At 50.4% G+C, this 20,480-nt stretch overlaps 1 protein-coding gene and 1 long non-coding RNA gene across 6 annotated transcripts in view; one reads left to right on the forward strand and one right to left on the reverse strand.

The window, feature by feature from the left end:
* KANK4 (KN motif and ankyrin repeat domains 4) overlaps positions 1-15,465 on the forward strand; it is a 36,751-nt gene extending 21,286 nt beyond the window's left edge. For 2 of the 5 annotated variants that reach the window (XM_074831859.1, XM_074831860.1), the window contains exons 2-11: positions 2,291-2,337; positions 2,632-2,714; positions 4,152-6,110; positions 7,074-7,185; positions 8,593-8,823; positions 9,411-9,498; positions 9,909-10,128; positions 11,603-11,745; positions 12,670-12,870; positions 14,493-15,465. In XM_074831859.1, the coding sequence (XP_074687960.1) occupies positions 2,699-2,714; positions 4,152-6,110; positions 7,074-7,185; positions 8,593-8,823; positions 9,411-9,498; positions 9,909-10,128; positions 11,603-11,745; positions 12,670-12,870; positions 14,493-14,744 (3,222 nt within the window). In that variant the 5' untranslated portion in view covers positions 2,291-2,337; positions 2,632-2,698 and the 3' untranslated portion in view covers positions 14,745-15,465. Of the gene's footprint in view, positions 1-2,290; positions 2,338-2,631; positions 2,715-4,151; positions 6,111-7,073; positions 7,186-8,592; positions 8,824-9,410; positions 9,499-9,908; positions 10,129-11,602; positions 11,746-12,669; positions 12,871-13,760; positions 14,205-14,492 lie in introns of those variants that run through there. The other 3 variants (XM_074831864.1, XM_074831861.1, XM_074831862.1) reach the window with 3 other exon arrangements.
* A 2,316-nt stretch (positions 15,466-17,781) lies between these two features.
* On the reverse strand, positions 17,782-20,445 carry LOC141926329 (uncharacterized). The gene is made up of 3 exons (XR_012624103.1): positions 20,272-20,445; positions 19,836-19,929; positions 17,782-19,231 (listed from the first exon to the last, which is right to left on the reverse strand). It is a non-coding gene; the product is annotated as an uncharacterized LOC141926329 (long non-coding RNA).
* Between the last annotated feature and the right edge of the window lie 35 nt (positions 20,446-20,480).

The raw sequence follows: 20,480 nt of genomic DNA on the forward strand, positions 1-20,480 counted from the left end.
AAATCTGGATTAATCTTCCCCACAGCCTTTCTGTGTCGTAAAGGTAAAAATCAGTGATGCTGTGCACGTGGCAATGTCGCCTGCTGGAGAGGAAAATAAGTGTTCTTCAATTTTATTCAACAGAGGAAAACTCATCAAATATAGAACCCAACAGAGGGTCAGTGTAACAGGTAGTAGCAGGATGGAGACCCACCTAAAAGCACTGCCCTGCCCCAAATTGTGGGCCAGATGCTGGTCGTATGGGTACGCTGCTTCTGGCAGATTACTTAGTTTTTAATCTTATTTTTATTAGGGATGGGCATTGGAAAGCAACTGTAGGGTCCAAGGAGCCACAGTTCTTGGCTCAAAGCCATCCACCCTGCACCTGAGCTGCTCCGGGGGGGACAGGAGAACATCAGCAAGCTGGTAGGGTACATTTAGCATCCTTTTACGAGGCGATTTTGAAGTAGATTGGTCAAAAGAGAAAAGTCTTAGTATCAATTTGGGCTGCAGAGTTGGGACCCAGCCAGCTCATAAATGAACCGATTAGATGTAATTATCTAGATATTAAAAAGCATCCTATTCACTGGCTTTTCCCCCTCTTCTAAATATATTACCTAGAAGAATGAAGTGTAGCTGGTTGGACTGTAGCTGGGATCTGTAAGTGCTCCGTAATTGACTGTAATCCGGAAAATTTAAAAAAAAAAATTTGAGAAGGAAGTTAGTGTTCGTTTTGGCACATGCTGTTTATTGGCAGGAGGAGACAGAAGAAATTTCCCTTTATAGAAGTGCAGTTAATTGGAGAGCACGTCAGGAGGTCGCTGGTCGAGGTGTTTCAGCAGTTCACATGGCATTGCGTGGGCATCAACGTTGCCGTCCAGCCGCATGAGCATCAAGGTTGTACCAACCCTGCAGGCACTTTTGAGAGTTTTGATGTTCTTGGGTCGAGCCCCTCCAAACTTTCCATCAGGGCTATAAATTGACAATAAACTTGTCTACCTGAATGACAGAACTAATTGTTTCTTTAAAAGGTTTCGATCTTTTAAAGTATCTGTCCTACGATAACAATACAGCTGGATTTGGCTTTGTTTTCCTGCTGGTCTTTGTTGTAGCTAAAACACATCATGTCAGTGCTTCTAGAAGAGAGTAACAGCAAAACTGCTATACTCTGTATATCCTTATCTGTGCTGCATATCCAGTTATCTTGCCAGTGCTACAAGAAGAAAGATGAATTGTACAATGCAAAAATAATTGCCTGAGAAAAAGAGAATTTAGAAACTGCAGAGTGGAGAAGACCAACAAGACAGAGCTTCTCTTGAGATGGTGAATGAGCCAGAGGTCTCCAGAGATGGTTCTGCTGGTGGATGCTGCAGGAGTAAAAACTAGGTGAACAAGACTGGTGGTGCTGTATAAGTACGGTGCCAGGTGAAGAGTGGGGTAAAGGTTGGCTGGAGCCTGTTCGTAGCGAGCTCTGGAAGCATGGTCAAGTGCTAAACCCCTCACTTAGGCAAAATCTATAAGCAGAAAAGGAGTTCTGACTCTGTTGATTTGATCACATCCCCAGCTGCCTGGGGCTGTCTTGACGTAGGCTTTGTGCTCCTTGGTCCTACCCCTGAAAATCTTGCATAGCTCAGGGATGCGCTGGAGAAGCAGGGATGGTCTTCCAAGCTGCTGTGGGACCAGGAACCAAATTAGATGCTTGAAGGAAAATCCTAAACAAGTGACCTACTCTCCAAGAAACCCCCATTTTTTTCCCCTGTAGCAGGAATTAAAAAGACAGACCTTCTCAATCTGAGAAATGTTGCCCTTCTCATGCAAGTCAGGAAGCCTCCTCCAACTGCCTCAACCTCCTTCACCTTGGCTGCCTATTCCCTGTGTTTTTCTAAAGGGCGTGGAGGAGAGAAGCTTCACCCAGGGCCTTTCTTGGTTGTCCCCAGTCTTAATCTCCTCTCGCGCTCCAGGAGGGTCTCACCCATGTCCACATGATTGGAGAGAGCTGGAGGGCAATTCAGGCCAGGCTGGATGTGAAGTTCATGATGTAGGCTGTGGTAGATCTCCACCTGAAGATCTTCCCTGATATGAAAGCAATTTGTCTGTATTTTAGCACAATTTGGTGAAGGTTCTTTATAACAGTATGGACTTGCTCTGAAATAATGGGTTTCATTTGAATAAGATTTAACATAAATTTTTAATCTTTGGTTGCTATGCATTAAAAAAAAGAAAGGTGACAAACCAGTCATTTCTGTGTATAGTTTATATCTCTTGCTGTTTTCAGAGATGTTACATTATGTTTGATATATCCCATTTACAGGAGTCAATGAAGAGTCCTTGTGCCATCTATCTCAAGCCCAACAGAAGGTATCCTAAATGTCTGTCTTTCCTCATTTGCAGTCAAAACCATCTGTAATGCAGGGGATGTTTTATAAGAACCAGCTACCTGGGATGTGTCTCTGAAGCATGAGTTGTTGCCACTGGAAAAGGAGCTATTGATTTAAGCAGCTTGAAAGTGCTTAGCAGACACAGTCGGGCTGCAGAATATGGGAAAGAAGAGGGGGGGGTGGCCTGTGAAGAGGTGTAAGGCTTTAAGGAGAGATTAAGTTCAAATGGCTGAGCTTTTTTTTAAATTAAAAGTATCTGTTTCTTTTTTTCAAGGGTGAAACAACTCATCTGCCCTAGCTTGTCAAAGGATGTTTAACTGACGGCCTGCTTAGACCACACCATGGAGAAGACAGACGGTATGGAGGCTACGGGATGTTTGTTGCTCATTTGTTTCTTGAAAAAAAAACGCCAACCAAGCCCTGAAGTAATTTCCTTACCAGAAATACTGTAAATAACCTGTTTTCTATAGATACACAGTAGGGCCCGCAGAGGAAAAATGCATCATTCATGTATTATGCAGACTTCCTAAACCACAGCAAAAACATGGTGACAGCTCTGAGTTCAGCCTGTATTTGTCCTCCCATCCTCTGCAGTGCATAGGCAGGACAGATCCCCCTGCTCCTACCGTCCGGGCTTTGCTCTTGTGCCATATTACCCTACGTCAGGTTTTCCCTCTGTCATCTCTCTGACTTTCACGTGCTCCTCCCCATCAGAAAGGTGGCTGCATCTCAGTGATGCTCTGTGCTGAGCGGCACCGAAAGCCGTGCCAAATTCCTCCGCTCCCTGGGTGGCTGCTGCACCAGGGTGGAGACAAAGGGAGCAGCCATGAAACCTGGTTTCTCTTGGTCGAGCTGCTCCTCTTGTCCTCACAGAGCACGGCTTGTTTGCTCAGAGGCACAAAGCAGCCCAAACCACTGTGATTTCAGGGACTTGCTGCATAAAGAAAAACAAGCAACGATGCAGGGGTTTAACTATTTAGACCCTCAAGCCCAAAATGGGGGGGCTGGGAATTTTTGCAGGCTGGATCTGACTCTATGAAGTTGTATTAAACCAGGAGCCTCGGGCTGCGCTGCTGGAGCCATTTGCCTGCGACGGCTGGGTGGGCAAACACACCGTCACGCATTTCGTGGTGATTTTCCTCAATTAAAAGCTGTGCTCGGTGCCCTGCAGCCGGTCACCTTGGGAGGCACGTGTTTTGCATGGATGTGGCTGTGTGAAGCAGCCCCGGCTGGTGCTCTCTGGGTCCGGCCTCTGCCCAGTGCTGTATTCATCATTTTCAAGCAATAATTTGTGACCTGGTGTTTTCTGATGAAATGATGCAATGATTTTCCTGCTTGGCGTGCACAGCACTACTTAGGCCCCTGAAAAGTTAAAACCAAACCAAAAGCTTTGAAAAATGTAGTTGTCACAGATTGGTTCCACCTTCTGTTTCTGAGCTGGATTTATTATACATCGGGCAGCTTTTTATACTTACGGAGACACGTAGCTCTGCCTGCAAAACCTGCTGTTTGCTTAATTGCCAATTAGAGCCATGATTTCAGCAAATTTTCAGCTTCCTCAGTGCAACAATTACCTGATTCACCTCTGGAAAACTGGATCGGACCTTTGCACATGTTACTGTGTCTGTGCAGCTTCACCATGAGCCTCCACGATGACGAACTGCAGCTCCCCCCGTCTGCCTGAAACTGAGATGAAAAAAGCAGTAACGTTTGCCCCCTGCTGTAAACATATTTTTTGTTAATTGTTTTGTTGTCTTCAAAATTCAATCATCTCTTTTTTTTGGGTTGTTTCAGCAGATGGCCAGCCACCCAAACCTGATGGGGAGAGGGAGCAGCCCCGCAGCCTCCCCTACTCCGTGGAGACGCCATATGGCTTTCACTTAGACTTGGACTTCCTGAAGTACGTAGATGACATCGAGAAAGGAAACACCATCAGAAGGGTTCACATCCATCGGAAAGCCAAGCAGCCAAAATTCAGCACCCTGCCCCGAAACTTCAGCCTGCCCGAGAACGGCTCCCGTGGGTGCACGGCTGCTCCCAGCAAGAGCTGGACGGCGACCTGCTCCTTCCCCCAGCGAAAGGCGTCCCTGGGGGCGGAGGAGCCCCCCTGTCCCCTCCTGCCCAACGAGTTCCCCCTTCCTGTGGCCGATGAGCCGAGTTACCGGAGAAAAGCCCTTTTGGCGGAGACGTGGCGGCAGGCGGAGCTGGGGCGGCAGGAGGGTGAACTCCGGGGGCGGCCGCAGCTGCTGCGAGCTTCCAGCATGCCCGCTGCGCTGCCCCCCGGCCAGCCCCTGCTGGGGGACGGGAGGGTGCCCTCGCCCCTCCGGCCACCTCCCCAGCACTGCCACGATCAGAGCGGCTCCGAAAGCACGTTTCGCCCTGCACCACGTTCACCCGGCTCCGACAACATGTTAAATTTTCTCCCCCGGGGGATGAGCTTGGAGCAAGATGTGTCCTTGGTACAGAAGGAGCATCCCAGCGGAGGTGGCGCAGGGCTGGTGCAGGTGCAGCCGCTGCGGCAGAGCCAGCATCCTGCAGCACCGCAGCTGCAGGTAGTGATGGAGAGCGGAGGCGAGGAGGGTGATGCCGCCGACGCCAGCGGTCGCTCCGCCTTGGCCGGGGGTGAACCAGCCTCACCGGCTGCTCTCCAGCTTGCAGAGGAGAACATGAACCCTGGGGAAAGGGAGTTAAGTGTGAGTGAAATCGCTGTGAACGTGCTGAAGAAAGCTGAGGAGGGGAGTGTCCAGGCTGGAGAGAACAAGGAGAGCTGTGGTCCTCAGCCTCGTGATGCTGGAGAGCCCGGCGGGGTTGCCGCGCTGAAGCAGCAGATTGCTGCTCTGGAGGAGCAGCTGGGCAAGAAGAAGGAAGAGCTCGAGCAGATCAGGGCAATGCTGGAACAGCAGGATCATGAGATCAAGGAGAAGGAGAAAAGCATTAAGTTACTGGCCAGCTCCAAAGCTCAGCTGGAAGAGAAGCTGTGTCAGGAAAACACCAAAGAGGCCAAGTTGCCGTCCAGGCGCAGCGGCGGGGCTTTGCAGTGCTACGATGCTGCGGTGAACACCGACCTCTCACAGGCAACCGGGGCCAAGCAAGCCCACGATAAAGGCATCAACGTAAATATCCCAGTCGCCACCAAATCCATAGGATGCAGCGTCTGGAGAGCAGACAATGTGAACACACAGGCGATGGAGCTGGGTGCTCGGAGAGATCAAGGACTGGCAGATGCTCACACCGGTGTCAGTGGAGAGGGACCCGGACATTTTGGTGAAGCAAACATGGAGGCTGGACTTCACGCAGCATGCTTCACCCAGCTGAAGATTGACGAGCACCTCAGCGATGACAATCAAAATCACAGGAATAACTACGATACCCAGAGTCTCGCTGCTCATGCGGTGTCTGCAGAAAGCTATCGAGGAATGAGAATTGGCTCAAACGCGGGTGAAAACAAGACAGGCTTTGGAGAAGATAAACCTCAAGATGGGCTGGAAGAGGAAGGTCCCCCTGACCATGAGGATCTCCCTGCTGTTGACCCCATCGGCCAATATGTAAAAAAAATCCAGGAGCTTTTGCAGGAGCAGTGGCTGTGTTTGGAACATGGCTACCCCGAGTTAGCGAGCGCTATTAAACAGCCAGCCTCCAAGCTCAGCTCCATTCAGAACCAATTAGTTAATTCCTTAAACTCGTTGCTGTCTGCCTACTCTACACAAGGGCCCGTGGATAAGGAGAATTCGAACACACACTATCAACAGTTGGGTAAATAATATTTGCATAGGTTTCAACGTGTCTGGGCCAAATCTCTTCCCATTTATTCAAGTGTTAAGCAGGGGTGATACAGTGGTATAATTAGTACAAGTCAGATCAGAAATAGTCCCTCCTAAATATGTATGAGAAAAGCAAGTCTCTGCACATCATAATCTATGTGATCTTAAATTAAAAAAGCAAACAAAACCATGTAGGAGCTGATAAAGCTGTGGCTTAGTTATATGCAGCATCAGCTTCCAAAAGTGGCCGTACTTGTGGCTATTCCATCAAATATCCATTTTTTATTAATTGGATTGGACATCTCAATTTGCAAGAATATGGGACTCATGCTCATCTGGGGTAAATCACCACGGAGTTCACCAGAACCAAAACCAGTTCAAGCTAAGTGAGCAACTAGGCTGTGAAAAGACCTGTCCCCACTCACAGCTGTTCATCTAAAATAATCTTAGCTTATATGAAGATGAGAATCCAAAACCGAAGGCTGCCTGTTCACTGTCAGAGGGTGAGGGGGGCTTGCAAATAGATAAGTGACCTATTACTTATAAGCAATACATAGTGAGACTGTTCAAAGTCCAATGGAAAGACTCATCCATGTAGTATTATAGAAGATTTATATAGGAGATTTCCAGTACATTACTATTGAAAAAATAAAAAGAAAACATTATTACAGAACTAAAAGCTACTTATATTCATAGGACACATATATAATTCCCAGTCACTTTCTTTATGTTCCCAGTCACTTGGAGACATTTGAGACCCGTATTGTAAATGTGGAAGGGCAGGGTCAGGTTGTGGCCAGGTGCATCTGTAGTTTTGCAAGACATAAAAAGAATCGCCTAAGATGAAGTAAGATGCTTACAGTTACAATTTGTAGTTTGTTGCTAGAGGTTGGGAATAATCATTGATAATTATGGCACATCTGCTTAATTAATCTATGATTTTGTATTTTGCTAGAAACCTCTCCAACCACAAGTCTTAAATCTATCATGAAAAAGCAAGGTTATGGTTTCCATGCAGGAGGCAATGGGACCAAAAAGAATCTTCAGTTTGTTGGGGTAAATGGTGGGTAAGCATCCATTCAGAAGATAAAACTGCCTTTTAACATGTGATGTCCTCTGTATGGCTGAAGAAGTCATTCTTTTTTTCCCCCCTCTTTTCCCCTCCAAACCTCTTGATTAAAAGGCCATTTGAAATGGAGCCTCTTTTCTCCATTCTTTAATCCAGCACTGATAACCTGTAAGTAACCCTGTAGAAAAGATGTTTTCAGAGCAGTGAGGGACACCCTGGGAACTGACACTCTCTGCACACCCGTCTTTTGGGCCTTCATCCAAAACCCAGTTGGGTCCATGGGAAGATTCCTGCTAACTTTGGTGGGTTTTGGAGGAGGTCAGCATTGCCTGGATGGGCACACTGCCACTAACCTGCCTCCACTCTTCAGTGACAGCCAACAAAAGTTGGTTCAGGGACTGAGAAAAGACTATTTCAGTGAATAAGTAATTATGTCGTGGTGAAGGAGACCCATATTTTAGGTTGTCCTCCAACACCCAGTTCCCTGCGTATCCAGTATCTAACACTCTTTGGCCTTGGAGCTAACTAGATACAACAACGTGTGCTGTAGATACATCTCTAAGAGCAACACTGGCACATCTTCTACTGAGGAGTACGTGTGCTGGCATGAGAAGGCAGGACACGTTTCACTGTCTCTTCACTGTGCAAACAGCTATGTGTGCAAGTTTGGGTGCTGGTTTCTGCTGACATACACTTCTCTGACTTCCCAGCTCGATGGCTACTGCTGTTGGGTTCATCAGGTGTTACTCACTCTTGTTGTGTAGAGCTACTTCTACCAACAGTTGCTGAAATGGGTACAACTTGTAGCAAGTAGAGGAATCTCCACTAGTTTGTGAAAAGTTTTGGGATCCCTCAGCGTGAAATGTTTTGTCTCATGGAAGATATTATTGTTATTAGTACTTTTGGACAACCAGAAGAGAGGTATCTCTAGCAGGGCTGCTTGAATGGTGGACTCAGGTCCGTGCTGGAGCTGCAGACACATTTTTTGCCTAGTGGTCCTCAAGGTTGTCGACATGCCGCCTGTCCCACCTTGCCACAGGGTCTGTGTTTCTTGCGGCTCCCCGTCAGCGTGCCGGCAGCTCCCAGCAGGGAGGCAGCACACAGCCCTTGCCTGGCCACGCTGGGGCTTGTGTGATGGACATCCCTCCCAACCAACCGAGTAGTCCCTGAAGTAACCTTGCCCGCTGCTAATTAACTGCTTCTGTCATGCTCCTGCTGGCTTAAGAAGCCAAAAAAAAAAAAGACTAACCCCAAGTTTGGCTGTGGCTCTAACCTTTTAACTTGTGTATCACTCTGGGCTTCATCCAAGGCCCATTGGAGTCAGTGGGTGTCTTCCATGAGTCTTGGTCAAGCCCTGTGGTTGCGGATGGGGAAGGAGTGAATAACATGTGGTGTCCTCAAATAGCTACGAAACTACTTCAAGCGAAGACACAAGTTGTGAAGACAGCCCATCCGACGGGGACGCAGAGAGCGAGGCAGAAACACGAGCTGATGATTTGGAGTCCACGCAGGAGAAAGCTGGAAGTGAAAGCGAGGGGGCTTCATTGGGGACCTCTTCGCAGAAGAGACATGAGGACGATGACCTGCAGGAGCTGTCAGCAGAAGCAGCGCCTTGCACGCAGCACAAGGCTGACAGGTAACCAGAAAACCAGGCAGGGATCGTGCTGTTCATTTTTTTTCTGCAGCCACAGGATGCACGGTGCTTCATTCAGTTGCTCCTACAGGGCTGGGGTCGGGGCTTCATCTGCTTGGTGGAGAGACAGCTGCTGACCTCTGTAGACATGAGAAAAGGCTTTAAAGAGCTAAATATTTTTTGAGTTACTACAGAATCCAATGGGGATTGATTCAGGCCTACACTTGACTGTGGAAAAGACAGTGAGTCATATTAGGTGAGAATTAGCTCATTTCTCCCCTCACATGTAAAGTTTCTCAGTAAAGTTCTTCACAGATTCAGAAATAAGATTTTTTTTCTACTTTAAGGATTCTTGTAACAGATGAAGCTGACCCTACACATCAGGGACTCTGGACTTAAACAATTATCTAAGTGCTTAACTTTGTACCTAAAATCTATGTCAAGTTAATGGGACAACTTATGCCCATAAAGTTAAGCACTTGAATAAGTGTTTAATGTATTCTGACCTAAACTGCATGTTCTCCTTCCTGCTTCAGTACCTCCTGCAAGTTCTGTCCCATGATGGATTTACAAAAGTATTTTCCCTTTAGATGCAAACCCTCTGAAGATTTCCTTGCCGACTGCCAGCTACTCAGCAAGCACCTCTCAGAAGTCGGGACTACAAGCGACAAGCATCTGGTACAGATATTTTTCAATCTCATTTCAGACGTGGTTCCTGTTCTCTGCTATGTTTAATGGATAAGATTATCCTGACGGTGCGTTGCAGGCTGTGCCCTACCATGCTATGAACAGTGTTGTGAGGAGAGGGGGATGAGATGACCTGAGTCAGTTTTAGAATAGCCAAAAAGAAAGGAAAAGGAAAAAAAAAAAAAAAAGAAGATGAAGGCTTTCTGAGCTTACTCATTCAAGCTACCACAGAAAATTCCTTTCCCCCTTAAGTTATAGCAGTAATCCCAAACCCACAAGCTAAATACCGGCTGGGTGATGCCAGAGCACAGGACGAAGTGGCATGGGGCGAGGAGCCAGGGCAGCAACCGGTTTGCACGATGACTACCCTGGGAATAATGGGGAGACCTTGGTGTTTGCAGCGGCATGTCCTGAGCACCGTCTGCCAGGAGTGGTTCCGGGTGTCGAGCCGCAAGTCTTCCAGCCCGGAGGTGGTCGCGGCATATCTCAAGGCACTGGGGGCCATCCAGCCCCAGCTCCTGGAGATGGTGGTGAACCTGGCTGACAGGAACGGCAACACGGCTCTTCACTACAGCATTTCCCACTCCAACTTCCTGATTGCAAAGCTCCTGCTAGACACAGGTAGGAACAGCTGCTCTGCTCAGCCATGGCTTTTGTTGGGTATGGGTGTGGAAGTTACTTTATGTCACTTTTGCCAATGGGGCATGGTCCCACAGGGGATGACCACAGTGTGCAGAGCCAGGCCATGGGCATCCATAAACAGTCCCAGACGTGGAAAACAGTGAATGAGGTCCAGGGTCCTCCCAGGGAGTCAGGAGCAAAAGGAGATGGGACAGGGGTGGGGCTGGGGACCAGCTACAACCTATGTGCAAGGGAGCCATCCAGTAGACAAACAGGGGGCCAAGGTCCATCCAGGAGACAAACATGGGGCCGAGATCCATCCAGGAGACAAATGTGGGGCCAATGTCCATCCAAGGGACAAGCATGGGGCCAAGGTCCACCCCATGGTTGATCTGAAGACCAGCATCCTCCCCCATAGCCTGGCCCTGGGCCCATGGGTGTGGGCAGGGCTCCTCAGGGACATTAAGGCTCATTAGTGCCCTCAGGGTCCTGATGCATCTTGAGGGCTTTGCAGTCTGACTTTGGGGATGGCTCAGAGTCCCTGTGGCCAAGGGGTGTCTCTCCTGGCCTCAGTCCAGGTGCGATGTGGTGGCTCCCCAAGCTTCTTGTAGCAGCAAATGCCACATCATGGCTTGGAGCAGGAGGATCAGATGCCTGAGAGCGTAAGAAACCCCCCCAGTGACTCAGAAAAACTCCATGTTAAACTATTGAACTTTCAACTCATGTTGCAAAGAAAAAAAAATCTCAGCTGAGCTTGTACAGGGGAAAAATGCATGCATGCTCCAAAAGAATAAAGGCACTTTGGTCTTTTCTCATGGGCCAGACAATCTGTTAAATGTTAGGGAAATGGCAGATTATCATACACATCTATAACCCGATTGTTGCCGCAGACACACAGGGAGCCGCAGCGGTTTGTCCCCTTCTGCGGTTGAGTGCCCAAGGCGGCCAGGTCCCCAGGGCAAGGCTGGACCCGAGCCCTCGCCCCTTAGACATGGCTTGTTCCTCATGGTGCAGTTGGAAATAGGCTCTTTGAGGTGAAAAGTGAGTGAAACGGGGCCAGGATGGATTTACACTGCCCGTTCAGTGACGGGCATCTTTCTGCTGCTCCCTTGCTGCAGGAGTCAAAGAAAACAGCCCACAGCTCCACAACTGGCATGTGCCCAAGGCATTAATCGTTGTGTCATCCCCCTCCTTTTTTTAATTTTATTTTATTATGGTCTTCAAAGTTAATTGAGTTGACCTCAGCAATCATAATTAACTGTAGCAATGCGTAGCACCAAGGGGCGTTTAATGCTGTGCTCACAGGACTAGATACTTAACACAGATAAATCTCAATCGTGTATAATTACGGAAACTCCTGTTTCTGGGAATATAAGATGTCTCACATTGTCTAACTCCCTCTTTGCTTACCTTTCCCTCTGGCCGATTCATTGCGGGGCCGTATCCTTCCCCTGGACGGTGCATCTCCCGCCAGGCGTGTGCCGCCTGGACCTGCAGAACCGCGCCGGCTACACAGCAGTGATGCTCACGCCGCTGGCGGCCGCCGAGACGGGCGAGGACATGGAGGTGGTGATGAAGCTGTTGAAGGAGGGTGATGTCAACCTGCGAGCTGCCCAGGTGCGTCCCCACAGTTCTGCTGGTTCTTTGAAAACTGAGCATGGCCCCACGTGGGGTTGTGCCATGGCCCCAGGCAAAAGCATCTGCAAAGTGAATCCTGCTGAGCTCGTAGCCTCCTATTTATGACTGTTGTGTGATGACAGTTCAGGCTGTGGCTGAGCAAAAGAGAATAAGCTTCCTCATCATTGTGTCCCCACAGAGAGCTGGGGTTGGGGACATAATTTGAGTTCCTTTCACTGCATGTGCAGCGCCAGGCTGAGACGCAGCGGTAGACCTTGGGTTGGAGTTGCTGTTTCCCAAAAGTTACAAAAGCAACCTCAGATAAATTGCAGCGTGGCCAGCCGCCAGCTCCTTGTGACGCAAGAGCTGGATAAGCTCAAGTAGAAAAAGGAAGGCTAAAAATTTTGCAAAATCATTTTACTGAGCTAAAAATTAAAGTTTGAAGAAGTGGTACCAAGGAGGAGCAGTGTGGGCTGGACCTGGCGGTAGGGGATCTGGGCCAGGTTTGCTGGCGAGCAGTTGCTCATGAGAGTGACACATTTTGGTCTCAAGAGTGCCCTCATCCAGCTCTTCTTCCAAACAGCTAGACCTAAGTAAAATAGACTAAGTTAATCTAGACCCAGGAGGGTCAGGGCAACCTGTGTTTGGGAGCAGCTGTGGGCTGGGAGGTTTAGCCACGCTGCTGCAAAGACCCTCTGCATGGCTGTGGTGCAAGTGAGCAGATATTTCTTGCAATACCTGCTGAAGGTCCCCAGTGATATTTACTAATAATATGCAATATGCAATAATATACATTATTTTTATATATATATATGCAATAATGACATTCATTATTATTATTATTATATATAAACAGTCTGAATGAGCAGGACAGTAGGAGGCTGGTGGGTAAGGAGTGTTCAGCCTTTCCCTCTGCGGTTGCAGGGAGGTCAGACCGCCCTGATGCTGGGGGTCAGCCACGAGCGGGATGACATGGTGCGAGCCCTCCTCTCCTGCCAGGCTGACGTCAACCTGCAGGACGAGGAGGGGACGACGGCCCTGATGGTGGCCTGCAGGCAGGGCAACGCCGACATCGTCCGGCTCCTCTTGGCCCAGCCCGGCTGCCAGGTCGCGCTCACGGACAAGGTGAGGCTCCGGTGCTGCGCTCGGTCCCATACACAACCTCACAAGCACTAGGCAGGTAAAGCTCTTGTGGGGTCATGCTTTACAGGCAGCAATCCCTGAGTGGTGGTTTTTAAGTGCAGAAGTATGGTTTCGGTCCACTTTCTTATCAGGGGACCACTTTTAGGAGACCCCCCCCAACCCCTGGTTTTGGCGCTTGCTGTGCAGTGGATGGGGTGGCTGTGGTAGCATCCTGCATCCCAGCCGTAGCCTGGGCAGGAGCACGGTGGGGAAGAGCCCAACCTGGTGTAAACCTGCAAAAAAGGATGAAATCCTGGAGATGTGGAATCAGCAGAGCTTCGGCTCCAAGAAATTAGCAGCAATTAACTCTCCCCTGAGAATGGATGCTTCGCCGGGAGGACACATGGGCCAGGGCTGGGAGCAGCACGGCCGGGCAGTGGAAATCTCCCCTGCACAGGCTTGCGGCAACAGGCCACGTGGCTGCGTTTATAGTTATGCAATTATTTTCTGATTAGACTACAAGTTTGTCTAAGACGTGTGGGACGGCACCAGGACCAGGAGCAGGCACGGCCAGGATATGTTTTGTGTGGTTGAGGTTAGGCCCCAAAATACTATGGGGGAGGTTTGCAGGATGGTGACTCATTTTAAAGGAGGGAGGAACTGCAGGGAAGGTGGTTTGGGGTCAGTAGCTGGGCTCGAAGCTGCCCTGGCCGGCTCTCTTCGTGCTGGAGAGCTGAGAAAAACTCGTCAGTGGGCAGGTTGCAATCAGCCTCCCTTAGCAGCGATGGGGCTAAGAAGTGGAGGTGGTGGAGGCTGGAGCTGGGTGAAGGCTGGAGCCGGGGCGAGATGCAGGGATTCGGGCGGTAACGTCTTCGCCTCCTCCCTCCCCGCAGGGCGGTAACTCGGCCCTGTCGCTGGCCCAGCGTGCTGCCCGTGGGGACATTGCCGCGCTCCTGCGAGCCCACGGCGAACAGAGCCCGTCCCTCTCTGCGTGACTGAGCGGGGAGATGAAACCAGGACGGGGAAATGGGAACAAACAGCTCCTTCTTGTAACAGCCCCACTGCTCGCCTCGGCGGCCGGGGCCAGTATGGCGGGTTTCCATACGTACAGGGGGATGAACCCTGTCAGTTATCTGCACACATTCCCCATGTCTAATTCTCCTCATTAACCCCGCTTACACCCCCTAATCTATGCACATTGCCACAAATGACTCTCCTACATGCTCATCCTGGTATAGATTTGGCAGGTGAGCGACCGAAACAAAGGAGAAAAGCACATTAGAAAAGCAATACTTAGTCTTTTGTAACCTTAGATTATGGTTGTCCTTTTAATCAACTACTTAACTGTATCTCATTTAACTTGTAAGTTTGTGTTCTAATATTTATTATTAGCTCTTCTCTACGTAGTGGCAGGCAGTGATTATTCAGTATATGTAACAACAAACACAAGCTGGATGGATTATGTAAAATATAAAATCCTATTTATGTTTGCTTATGTGGGTCTGATGTAAGAATTAAAAATTAATGCTCTAGGAAAATATTTGAGTATACCAGACCCAAACACACAGACATTGTTTTGCCTGTATTCCGAATTACCATATGGCTCTTTATTTTTTCTAATTAAGTTTGAGCTAACGGGGAAGTGTAGCCCATTGACATGCACCGTGCATCGGCACACGCGATGCTCAGGCACAGCAGGGCGGATCGAGTTATCCCGAGCACGGCACGAGATCACAACAGATTCCCATCCCAGGATGCCTTCATGTTGTCCCACAGTTTCGTGGGGTGACTTTGCTGACAGATGCCTTTTGGGCAAGCATCTGCTCTCCACTTTCCCCCGTGTTCAACTTTCAGATGCCCAAACTACTCCCGTGTAAAGCCAGGCTGTGGTTTAGCTGCCAGAGTCAGCTGACACCAGGGGCCCCGCCGCCGGGCACCCGCAGGGTCTGTCCAGCGTCACCTCAAATCATACACAGGGCAGGTTTTTTTTCTCTTAAATCCCTCTGCTGCTGACAGAGAGGGAAGGAGGGCTCAGGCCCCACTCTTCCAAACATCTTTACGCTGTCATTAAGTCACAACATACCAGGAAGTGCTGTTTCACGAGGCTGTGCTGCATCAGGACCCAGTGGATGCTCTCCATAGGCTTTGGTGGACCTGGATGCCATCACCAGTTGAGCTGGTGCTTAGCACACCACCGTAAAAACAGATCTACTTGCCATCGCTAAAAACAAATCTCCCTAGTTAGCTAATTACTTTTCTTCTTTGTTTCTAAGCAGAAGTTAATCCTGGACTACTTTGGTTGCTTGTAAGTAAATTCCTGTCATGATGAAGTCTCTCTTGAGCTGCCTTTTCCCTTCCCTGTTGTAAAGCCATTGCTGAGAGCCCCTGTCCTCAGGCTGGTAACGCTTACTGCCTTGCAGGGAGGGGAGAACAGTCCCTGCCCTGTGTTTTCCACTGAAATCTGCCATCGGCTCCATTTTCTTTCCTTTCTTCGTGTTTTCAGTGAGAAGCATTCATCATCTCAAATGTTTATCTGCCTTTTTTAAACTCACAATGCAGTTACCTCCTTTACATATAAATAAACTTGAGTTAAACCTTTACCTGCGTTGGCTCCCGTGCGTGTCCCCATGGCTGTGGTGCTCTCCTGGTGCGAGGCAGCAGGGATGCTCTGACGGACAGACAGACTGACCCCGAACAGCCACAGGGCAGGGAAGGACAGCCCTCAGCCCGTGGCGACTGCACATCGTGAAATCCATCATTTCTGAGGTGTTTTTTCAGATCAGTGATCCCCTCCAGGAGGTCCCAGGCCCCAGCTCACCACACAGACATGGCAGGGTGGGCTTTTTGGCAGGAATTGCCCCGATTTGTGTTCCTGAGTGCTCAGTGCTCATCACCCAGAGCCAGCGTGAACACCCATTGCACCATTGCCGGGCCCCAGCTGCAAACAAAAAGAGCCATAATACCATTTTGTCACAATTTTCACTGAGTTTTTTTTCCAGACATCTCTGGAACCGCTCTCGCAGAGAGGAATTTCACTCTGACTCTTGCTGCTTCCCAGAGGGAGGTGAACTTTCTTGGCTTCAACATAATAAATGTGGGAGATTTTCTCTAAGGATCAAGGTGGCTTTGGGAAGCGCCTGCCTCCTCCTGCCTGCGGGATCCCTCGGGATATCGAGCTCACCATAGTGTGATTTAGGGACAGGGTGCATTATTTTGGGGCTGTGCTGCGGCTCAGCAGCGAGGAAGCACAGACTTTGCTGCCTCCCCCTGCCTCCTTCCACATCCCCCTTTCCCTCCTGTTCCCATCCCTGCAGCCCAGGCTGGTTAACTACATCCCCAGAATGTTTATTTTCATTCCTTTGCCTTATATTTCCTCTTTTCCCCTTGAACCATCTCCCCGGGGAGGAGCAGCTCCCACGGGGTGACCCCCGGCGCAGTTCCTTCGCTCATGTGGACCCTGACCCCGAGGGACCGTGGATGGTTTGACGCTGCCCTTATGCATCCCCAGTGCCCAGCATCACTCTGTCAAAGTACCAGATTGCACAAAACCAACAGGAAACCGTCTGCAGGATCTCGGTGCCATGAAGCGCCCAAGAGCCAGCCTTAATTTATATATTTTGATATCATGGTAGAGATCAAACTAAATATAGGCAAGCAAAAACACATCCCCAGTGTGAGCACTGTACAATACAAATGGAAACAATTAAGTCACAGCAAGGAAAGAAATTAATTTAATGATCTTTACAGGCTCACCATCTAGGAGCTGATTAGCTCTGAAGGGAAAAGATGACGAGGAACTCAGCTGAACATCATTTTTCCACTCTCCTTATGGCCATTTCTAGCGTGTCCCTTTCTTTTGCTGCGAGGAGGGGAGCAGGGACTCGACAGTCTCATCCAAAGCACCTCCATGGTCGCGGAGAACCACGTCGCCCTGCGTAGCCCTCAGCATCCGTACTGGGACTGAAAATGGGATGGCTTCCAGAGATGCTCTGTTTTTCCCTCTAATTTACTAATAGCCTTCAGAGAAAGTTCTCCACCACCCAGACATTGACCCCCACCCCACATGCACGTGAGCCCGTTGGGTGTCCCCGGGAATGCCGGGATTGCCTGAGCGCGATGCTGGACAGCGAGTGCTTCGGTGGAAGAACGGGGATGGGAAGGGGGGATGGTGGTGCCAAAGGGGAACAACAACCAGCTCCACCCAAGGACCATCCTGAAGAAGAGGACACTGGATGCCTGGAAACATCCAGGTCCAGGTTGGATGGGGCTATGAGCAACCCAATCTAGTTGAAGATGTCCCTGCTCATTGCAGGGTGGTTGGACTAAGTGACCTTTAAAGGTTCCTTCCAACCCAAACCTTTCTATGCCCCATGCCTGGAGACCTCACGGCCGGCAGGCTCCAGCTCCATGGCAAACACTGGTTTGGAAGCAAACGTACAACCCCATGGCACGTGACCACGCAGGAGCTGCTCTGGGGCATGGATCCCCTGGGGAGCAGAGCCTCCAAACCCCCTGGGGCTGCCACCTCCGCTGTTTTTCCCCCAGCTCTCCTCTGTGCGCTGGCGCTGGACCCGGCCAGAGCCACGTGAGACCCTCTCACCCCAGCCAGCTGCCTTCTGCACGTGGTTTGGTGTCGATACCCACGCCGGATACAACACACAAAAGAAACAGCCGGCGGCTTCCCCCCTTCCTTGCTGAAAACCAGATGATTCCAAATTGTTCCTCCCACCGCTTGCGAGCTGCCAAGGCGCGGGAGCGATGCCTCCCTGGGGACACCAGGGTTGGGAGGCAATATCCAGAAATTTTGGGGGGAGATGAGACATGGAGACGCGGCCACGCTGTGCCCCCCCAGAGCAGGACAGCCCCCACGGCTGCCCCTGCGCCGTCCTGACATCAGCTGCAAGATATGTGAGGAATGAAAAAGCCTGGTCCGTGGCTAAACATGCGGTTCCTGTGACCCGGCAGGCCCAGACAAAGGACTGCCTTGTGCTCAGCGCCTGCATCCGTGGGGTGGTGAAAACATCATGGGTCCCTCTGACTGGGAAAAGGATCAGCAAAGGGGGCTCCGAGACCAGATAGTGCAGAAAAGAAAAATAATTGCAGTAATTTGCTAACATTGTCCAGGCTACTTTAATCGTTGCAGTTAGCTTTTGTTAAAGATTAACTCATTTCTTGCGCTGTAAATACCAGGTATCCTCAGCCCACGGGGGAGGATCCTGGTCCCTCTGGTAAAGCAGGAGCAGGGCCAGGAGCCCCGGGGGGAGCAGGGCAAGAAATCTCCATCGACTTCTGAAACGGGGCCATGGCCACATTCAAAGCACAGGGAGAGAGCAGACCACCTCGCACCCGACGCACACACAGAGCCCATGCAACTGGTGAACAAAACCTCCGCGGTTAATTAAATTAGCAGGCCGTTCCCAGGCAGCCGGGACGTGCCTTGGCTTCGCTCCTTTGACATCTGCAGGCAGCTCCCGCCCGCTGCCTCCCCACGTGGGGTGACAACTGGGTGCTGGGATGAGCCTCTGGAGGCTTAACGCTGGGGGAGAGGCAAAACCGATGACCGGCAGCTCTCTCGGGTCCGAGTCAAAGCACAGGGTACAAACCACAATGAATTCTGCTTTTTCTTTCCAATCTTGCCCAGAGAAAATCCGCACCTCTCAGTTTATCACCCAGAACTGCCCCATCAGCAGCTTGGATAGTGTCAGTTCAGTGACTATCAGCAGAATTTAATATTCTTGGAAGAGATGAATGCCTCTGTGGCAAAGGCAGATTTATTTGCTGCAAGGGAGTGAGCTGCCACAGGGGCAGCACGTCAGGCACATCGACGGCACCTCTGCTTTGGGGTCCGTGGGGTGAGGCTGGCACCTGTCTTGACCCTGCTTTTGCCAGGGATGGAGGGTAGTTATCAGCAGGGGTGAGACAGGCCATGATTTCATTTCCTAGAAATCTCTCGCTGTGGCACCCAGGTATCTGCTTTTCACAGCACCCACCTATTTGCAGGGGAAAAAGCCTGCTCAGAGGCTTGGGAGTTTGTCTTTCCCGGTCTGGGCTGAGAGGATGGAGCATCCTCAGAGCATCCCTTGGGGCAGGCACTCTGGCAGGGCCACCAAGCCCCGGGTTGAAGGCACCAGAAACACAATATTTTGTCAATTGCTCCATCTAGCGCCATTTCAGCAGAAAAAGCGGTGGGAGCACAATGCCTGGAGCCGGTGCAGCCACCACAGCTGGGGCCTGCACAGATGTCCCTGGCTGGTGGCTGTAGCCGTCTGGCGAGGATGTGCCAGGTCCCTGCCCTGGTCCATCCAGGTGCTGGTGACATCCCCTGGTCCAGCGCTGGTGCCATCAGCTGCCTCCCTGTACGCTGCTGGGAGGGGGGGGATGAAAAGAAGGGTAACAGAACTACTAAGTGTTTCCTGAATAGTTGAAAATATTCATACGGAGTATGAATACGGAGTATTATGTTTTCAAGGGCAGATGTTTCCATGTAAGGGTTTATAGCCCCATTTTGAGAAAGATGAGAAAAATATGATTAACAAAGCAAAGGCTCTTGGCCCTGGGTCTGCAAGGTAAGAGCGGATTTCAGAACTGGCAGGGTGGGCTCCAGCCATGGAGAGAGGACCACCAGCTGCTGACACGCCACCGACACCCAGGTGCCACCCAAAGACCAGGGCCCACGTACCCCCAGCACCTGTGACCTGCGAGGGGGACGTCTGGCACGGCAGGGGTTAAACAACACAACCTCATGCTTTACCCCGCACAGGGTAACGCCAGCAGCCGTCTCCATTTTCTACCCCACTCCCCGATTTAAAAACCAGCAATATTATGTTTGCCCACATAATAATAATTTGCCTGGGTTTATCTGCTTCCCTCAATGCAGCAGTTTAACAGCTTTTTGTGAGCGTCAGGGGTTGTGCGCTGATTCCTGCTTCTCTGGCAGGAGCAGTAAAATACCCAACTAAGAAACAAACCTGGCAGGCACGGTCCCACAGGCACTTCTCACCAGATAAAGCAGCTTTCCAGCAAGCAGCAGACACCAGGCCTGGATATCCTCCAGCAGAAATCCTGCAGAGACACCAGGGCAGGGACTGTTAGTGACGCCAGCAAGGGGGGTCATCTGTAACAGGGCCTTTCTTCAAGCCCAAACGCAGCTTGGAGAAAATGCTAAAATGAGATTTTTGGCATGACCGTGCTGCAAAACACCATCTCCAGCACACAAATCCACCCTGTCACATAAGGTGAGCTCCAGTGAAGGCCTTCGCTGAGACCCCAAACCCTGCGATGGGTCATGCAATGGGCTCTGGCGTGGGGTTTAGCCCCATGAGCTGCGATGGGAGGACGGGGAGGGGGGTACCGCAAGGGTCCAGCTCAGCCCCAGGGGCCCTGCACACAGATTTCAGCACGCACATCGGGCTGTCGGTCCTCGTTTTCCTCTCGTGGGGATGCCCAGGTGCGGCGTTACGCTCTCGCTGCCTCCCATCCGCAGTGAGATTTGTGCTGAGTTTGCACTTTAGGAGCACCGCTGCACACAAGCATCCAGAGTGTCCTTTTTCCTTGAAAAGAAACAAGTCTGTAAAAAAGCCCACCTGGCAGAGAGGGGCAAGGAGGGAAGGATA

Source organism: Strix aluco, chromosome 8 (assembly GCF_031877795.1).
Source record: "Strix aluco isolate bStrAlu1 chromosome 8, bStrAlu1.hap1, whole genome shotgun sequence".
Lineage (NCBI taxonomy): Eukaryota > Metazoa > Chordata > Aves > Strigiformes > Strigidae > Strix > Strix aluco.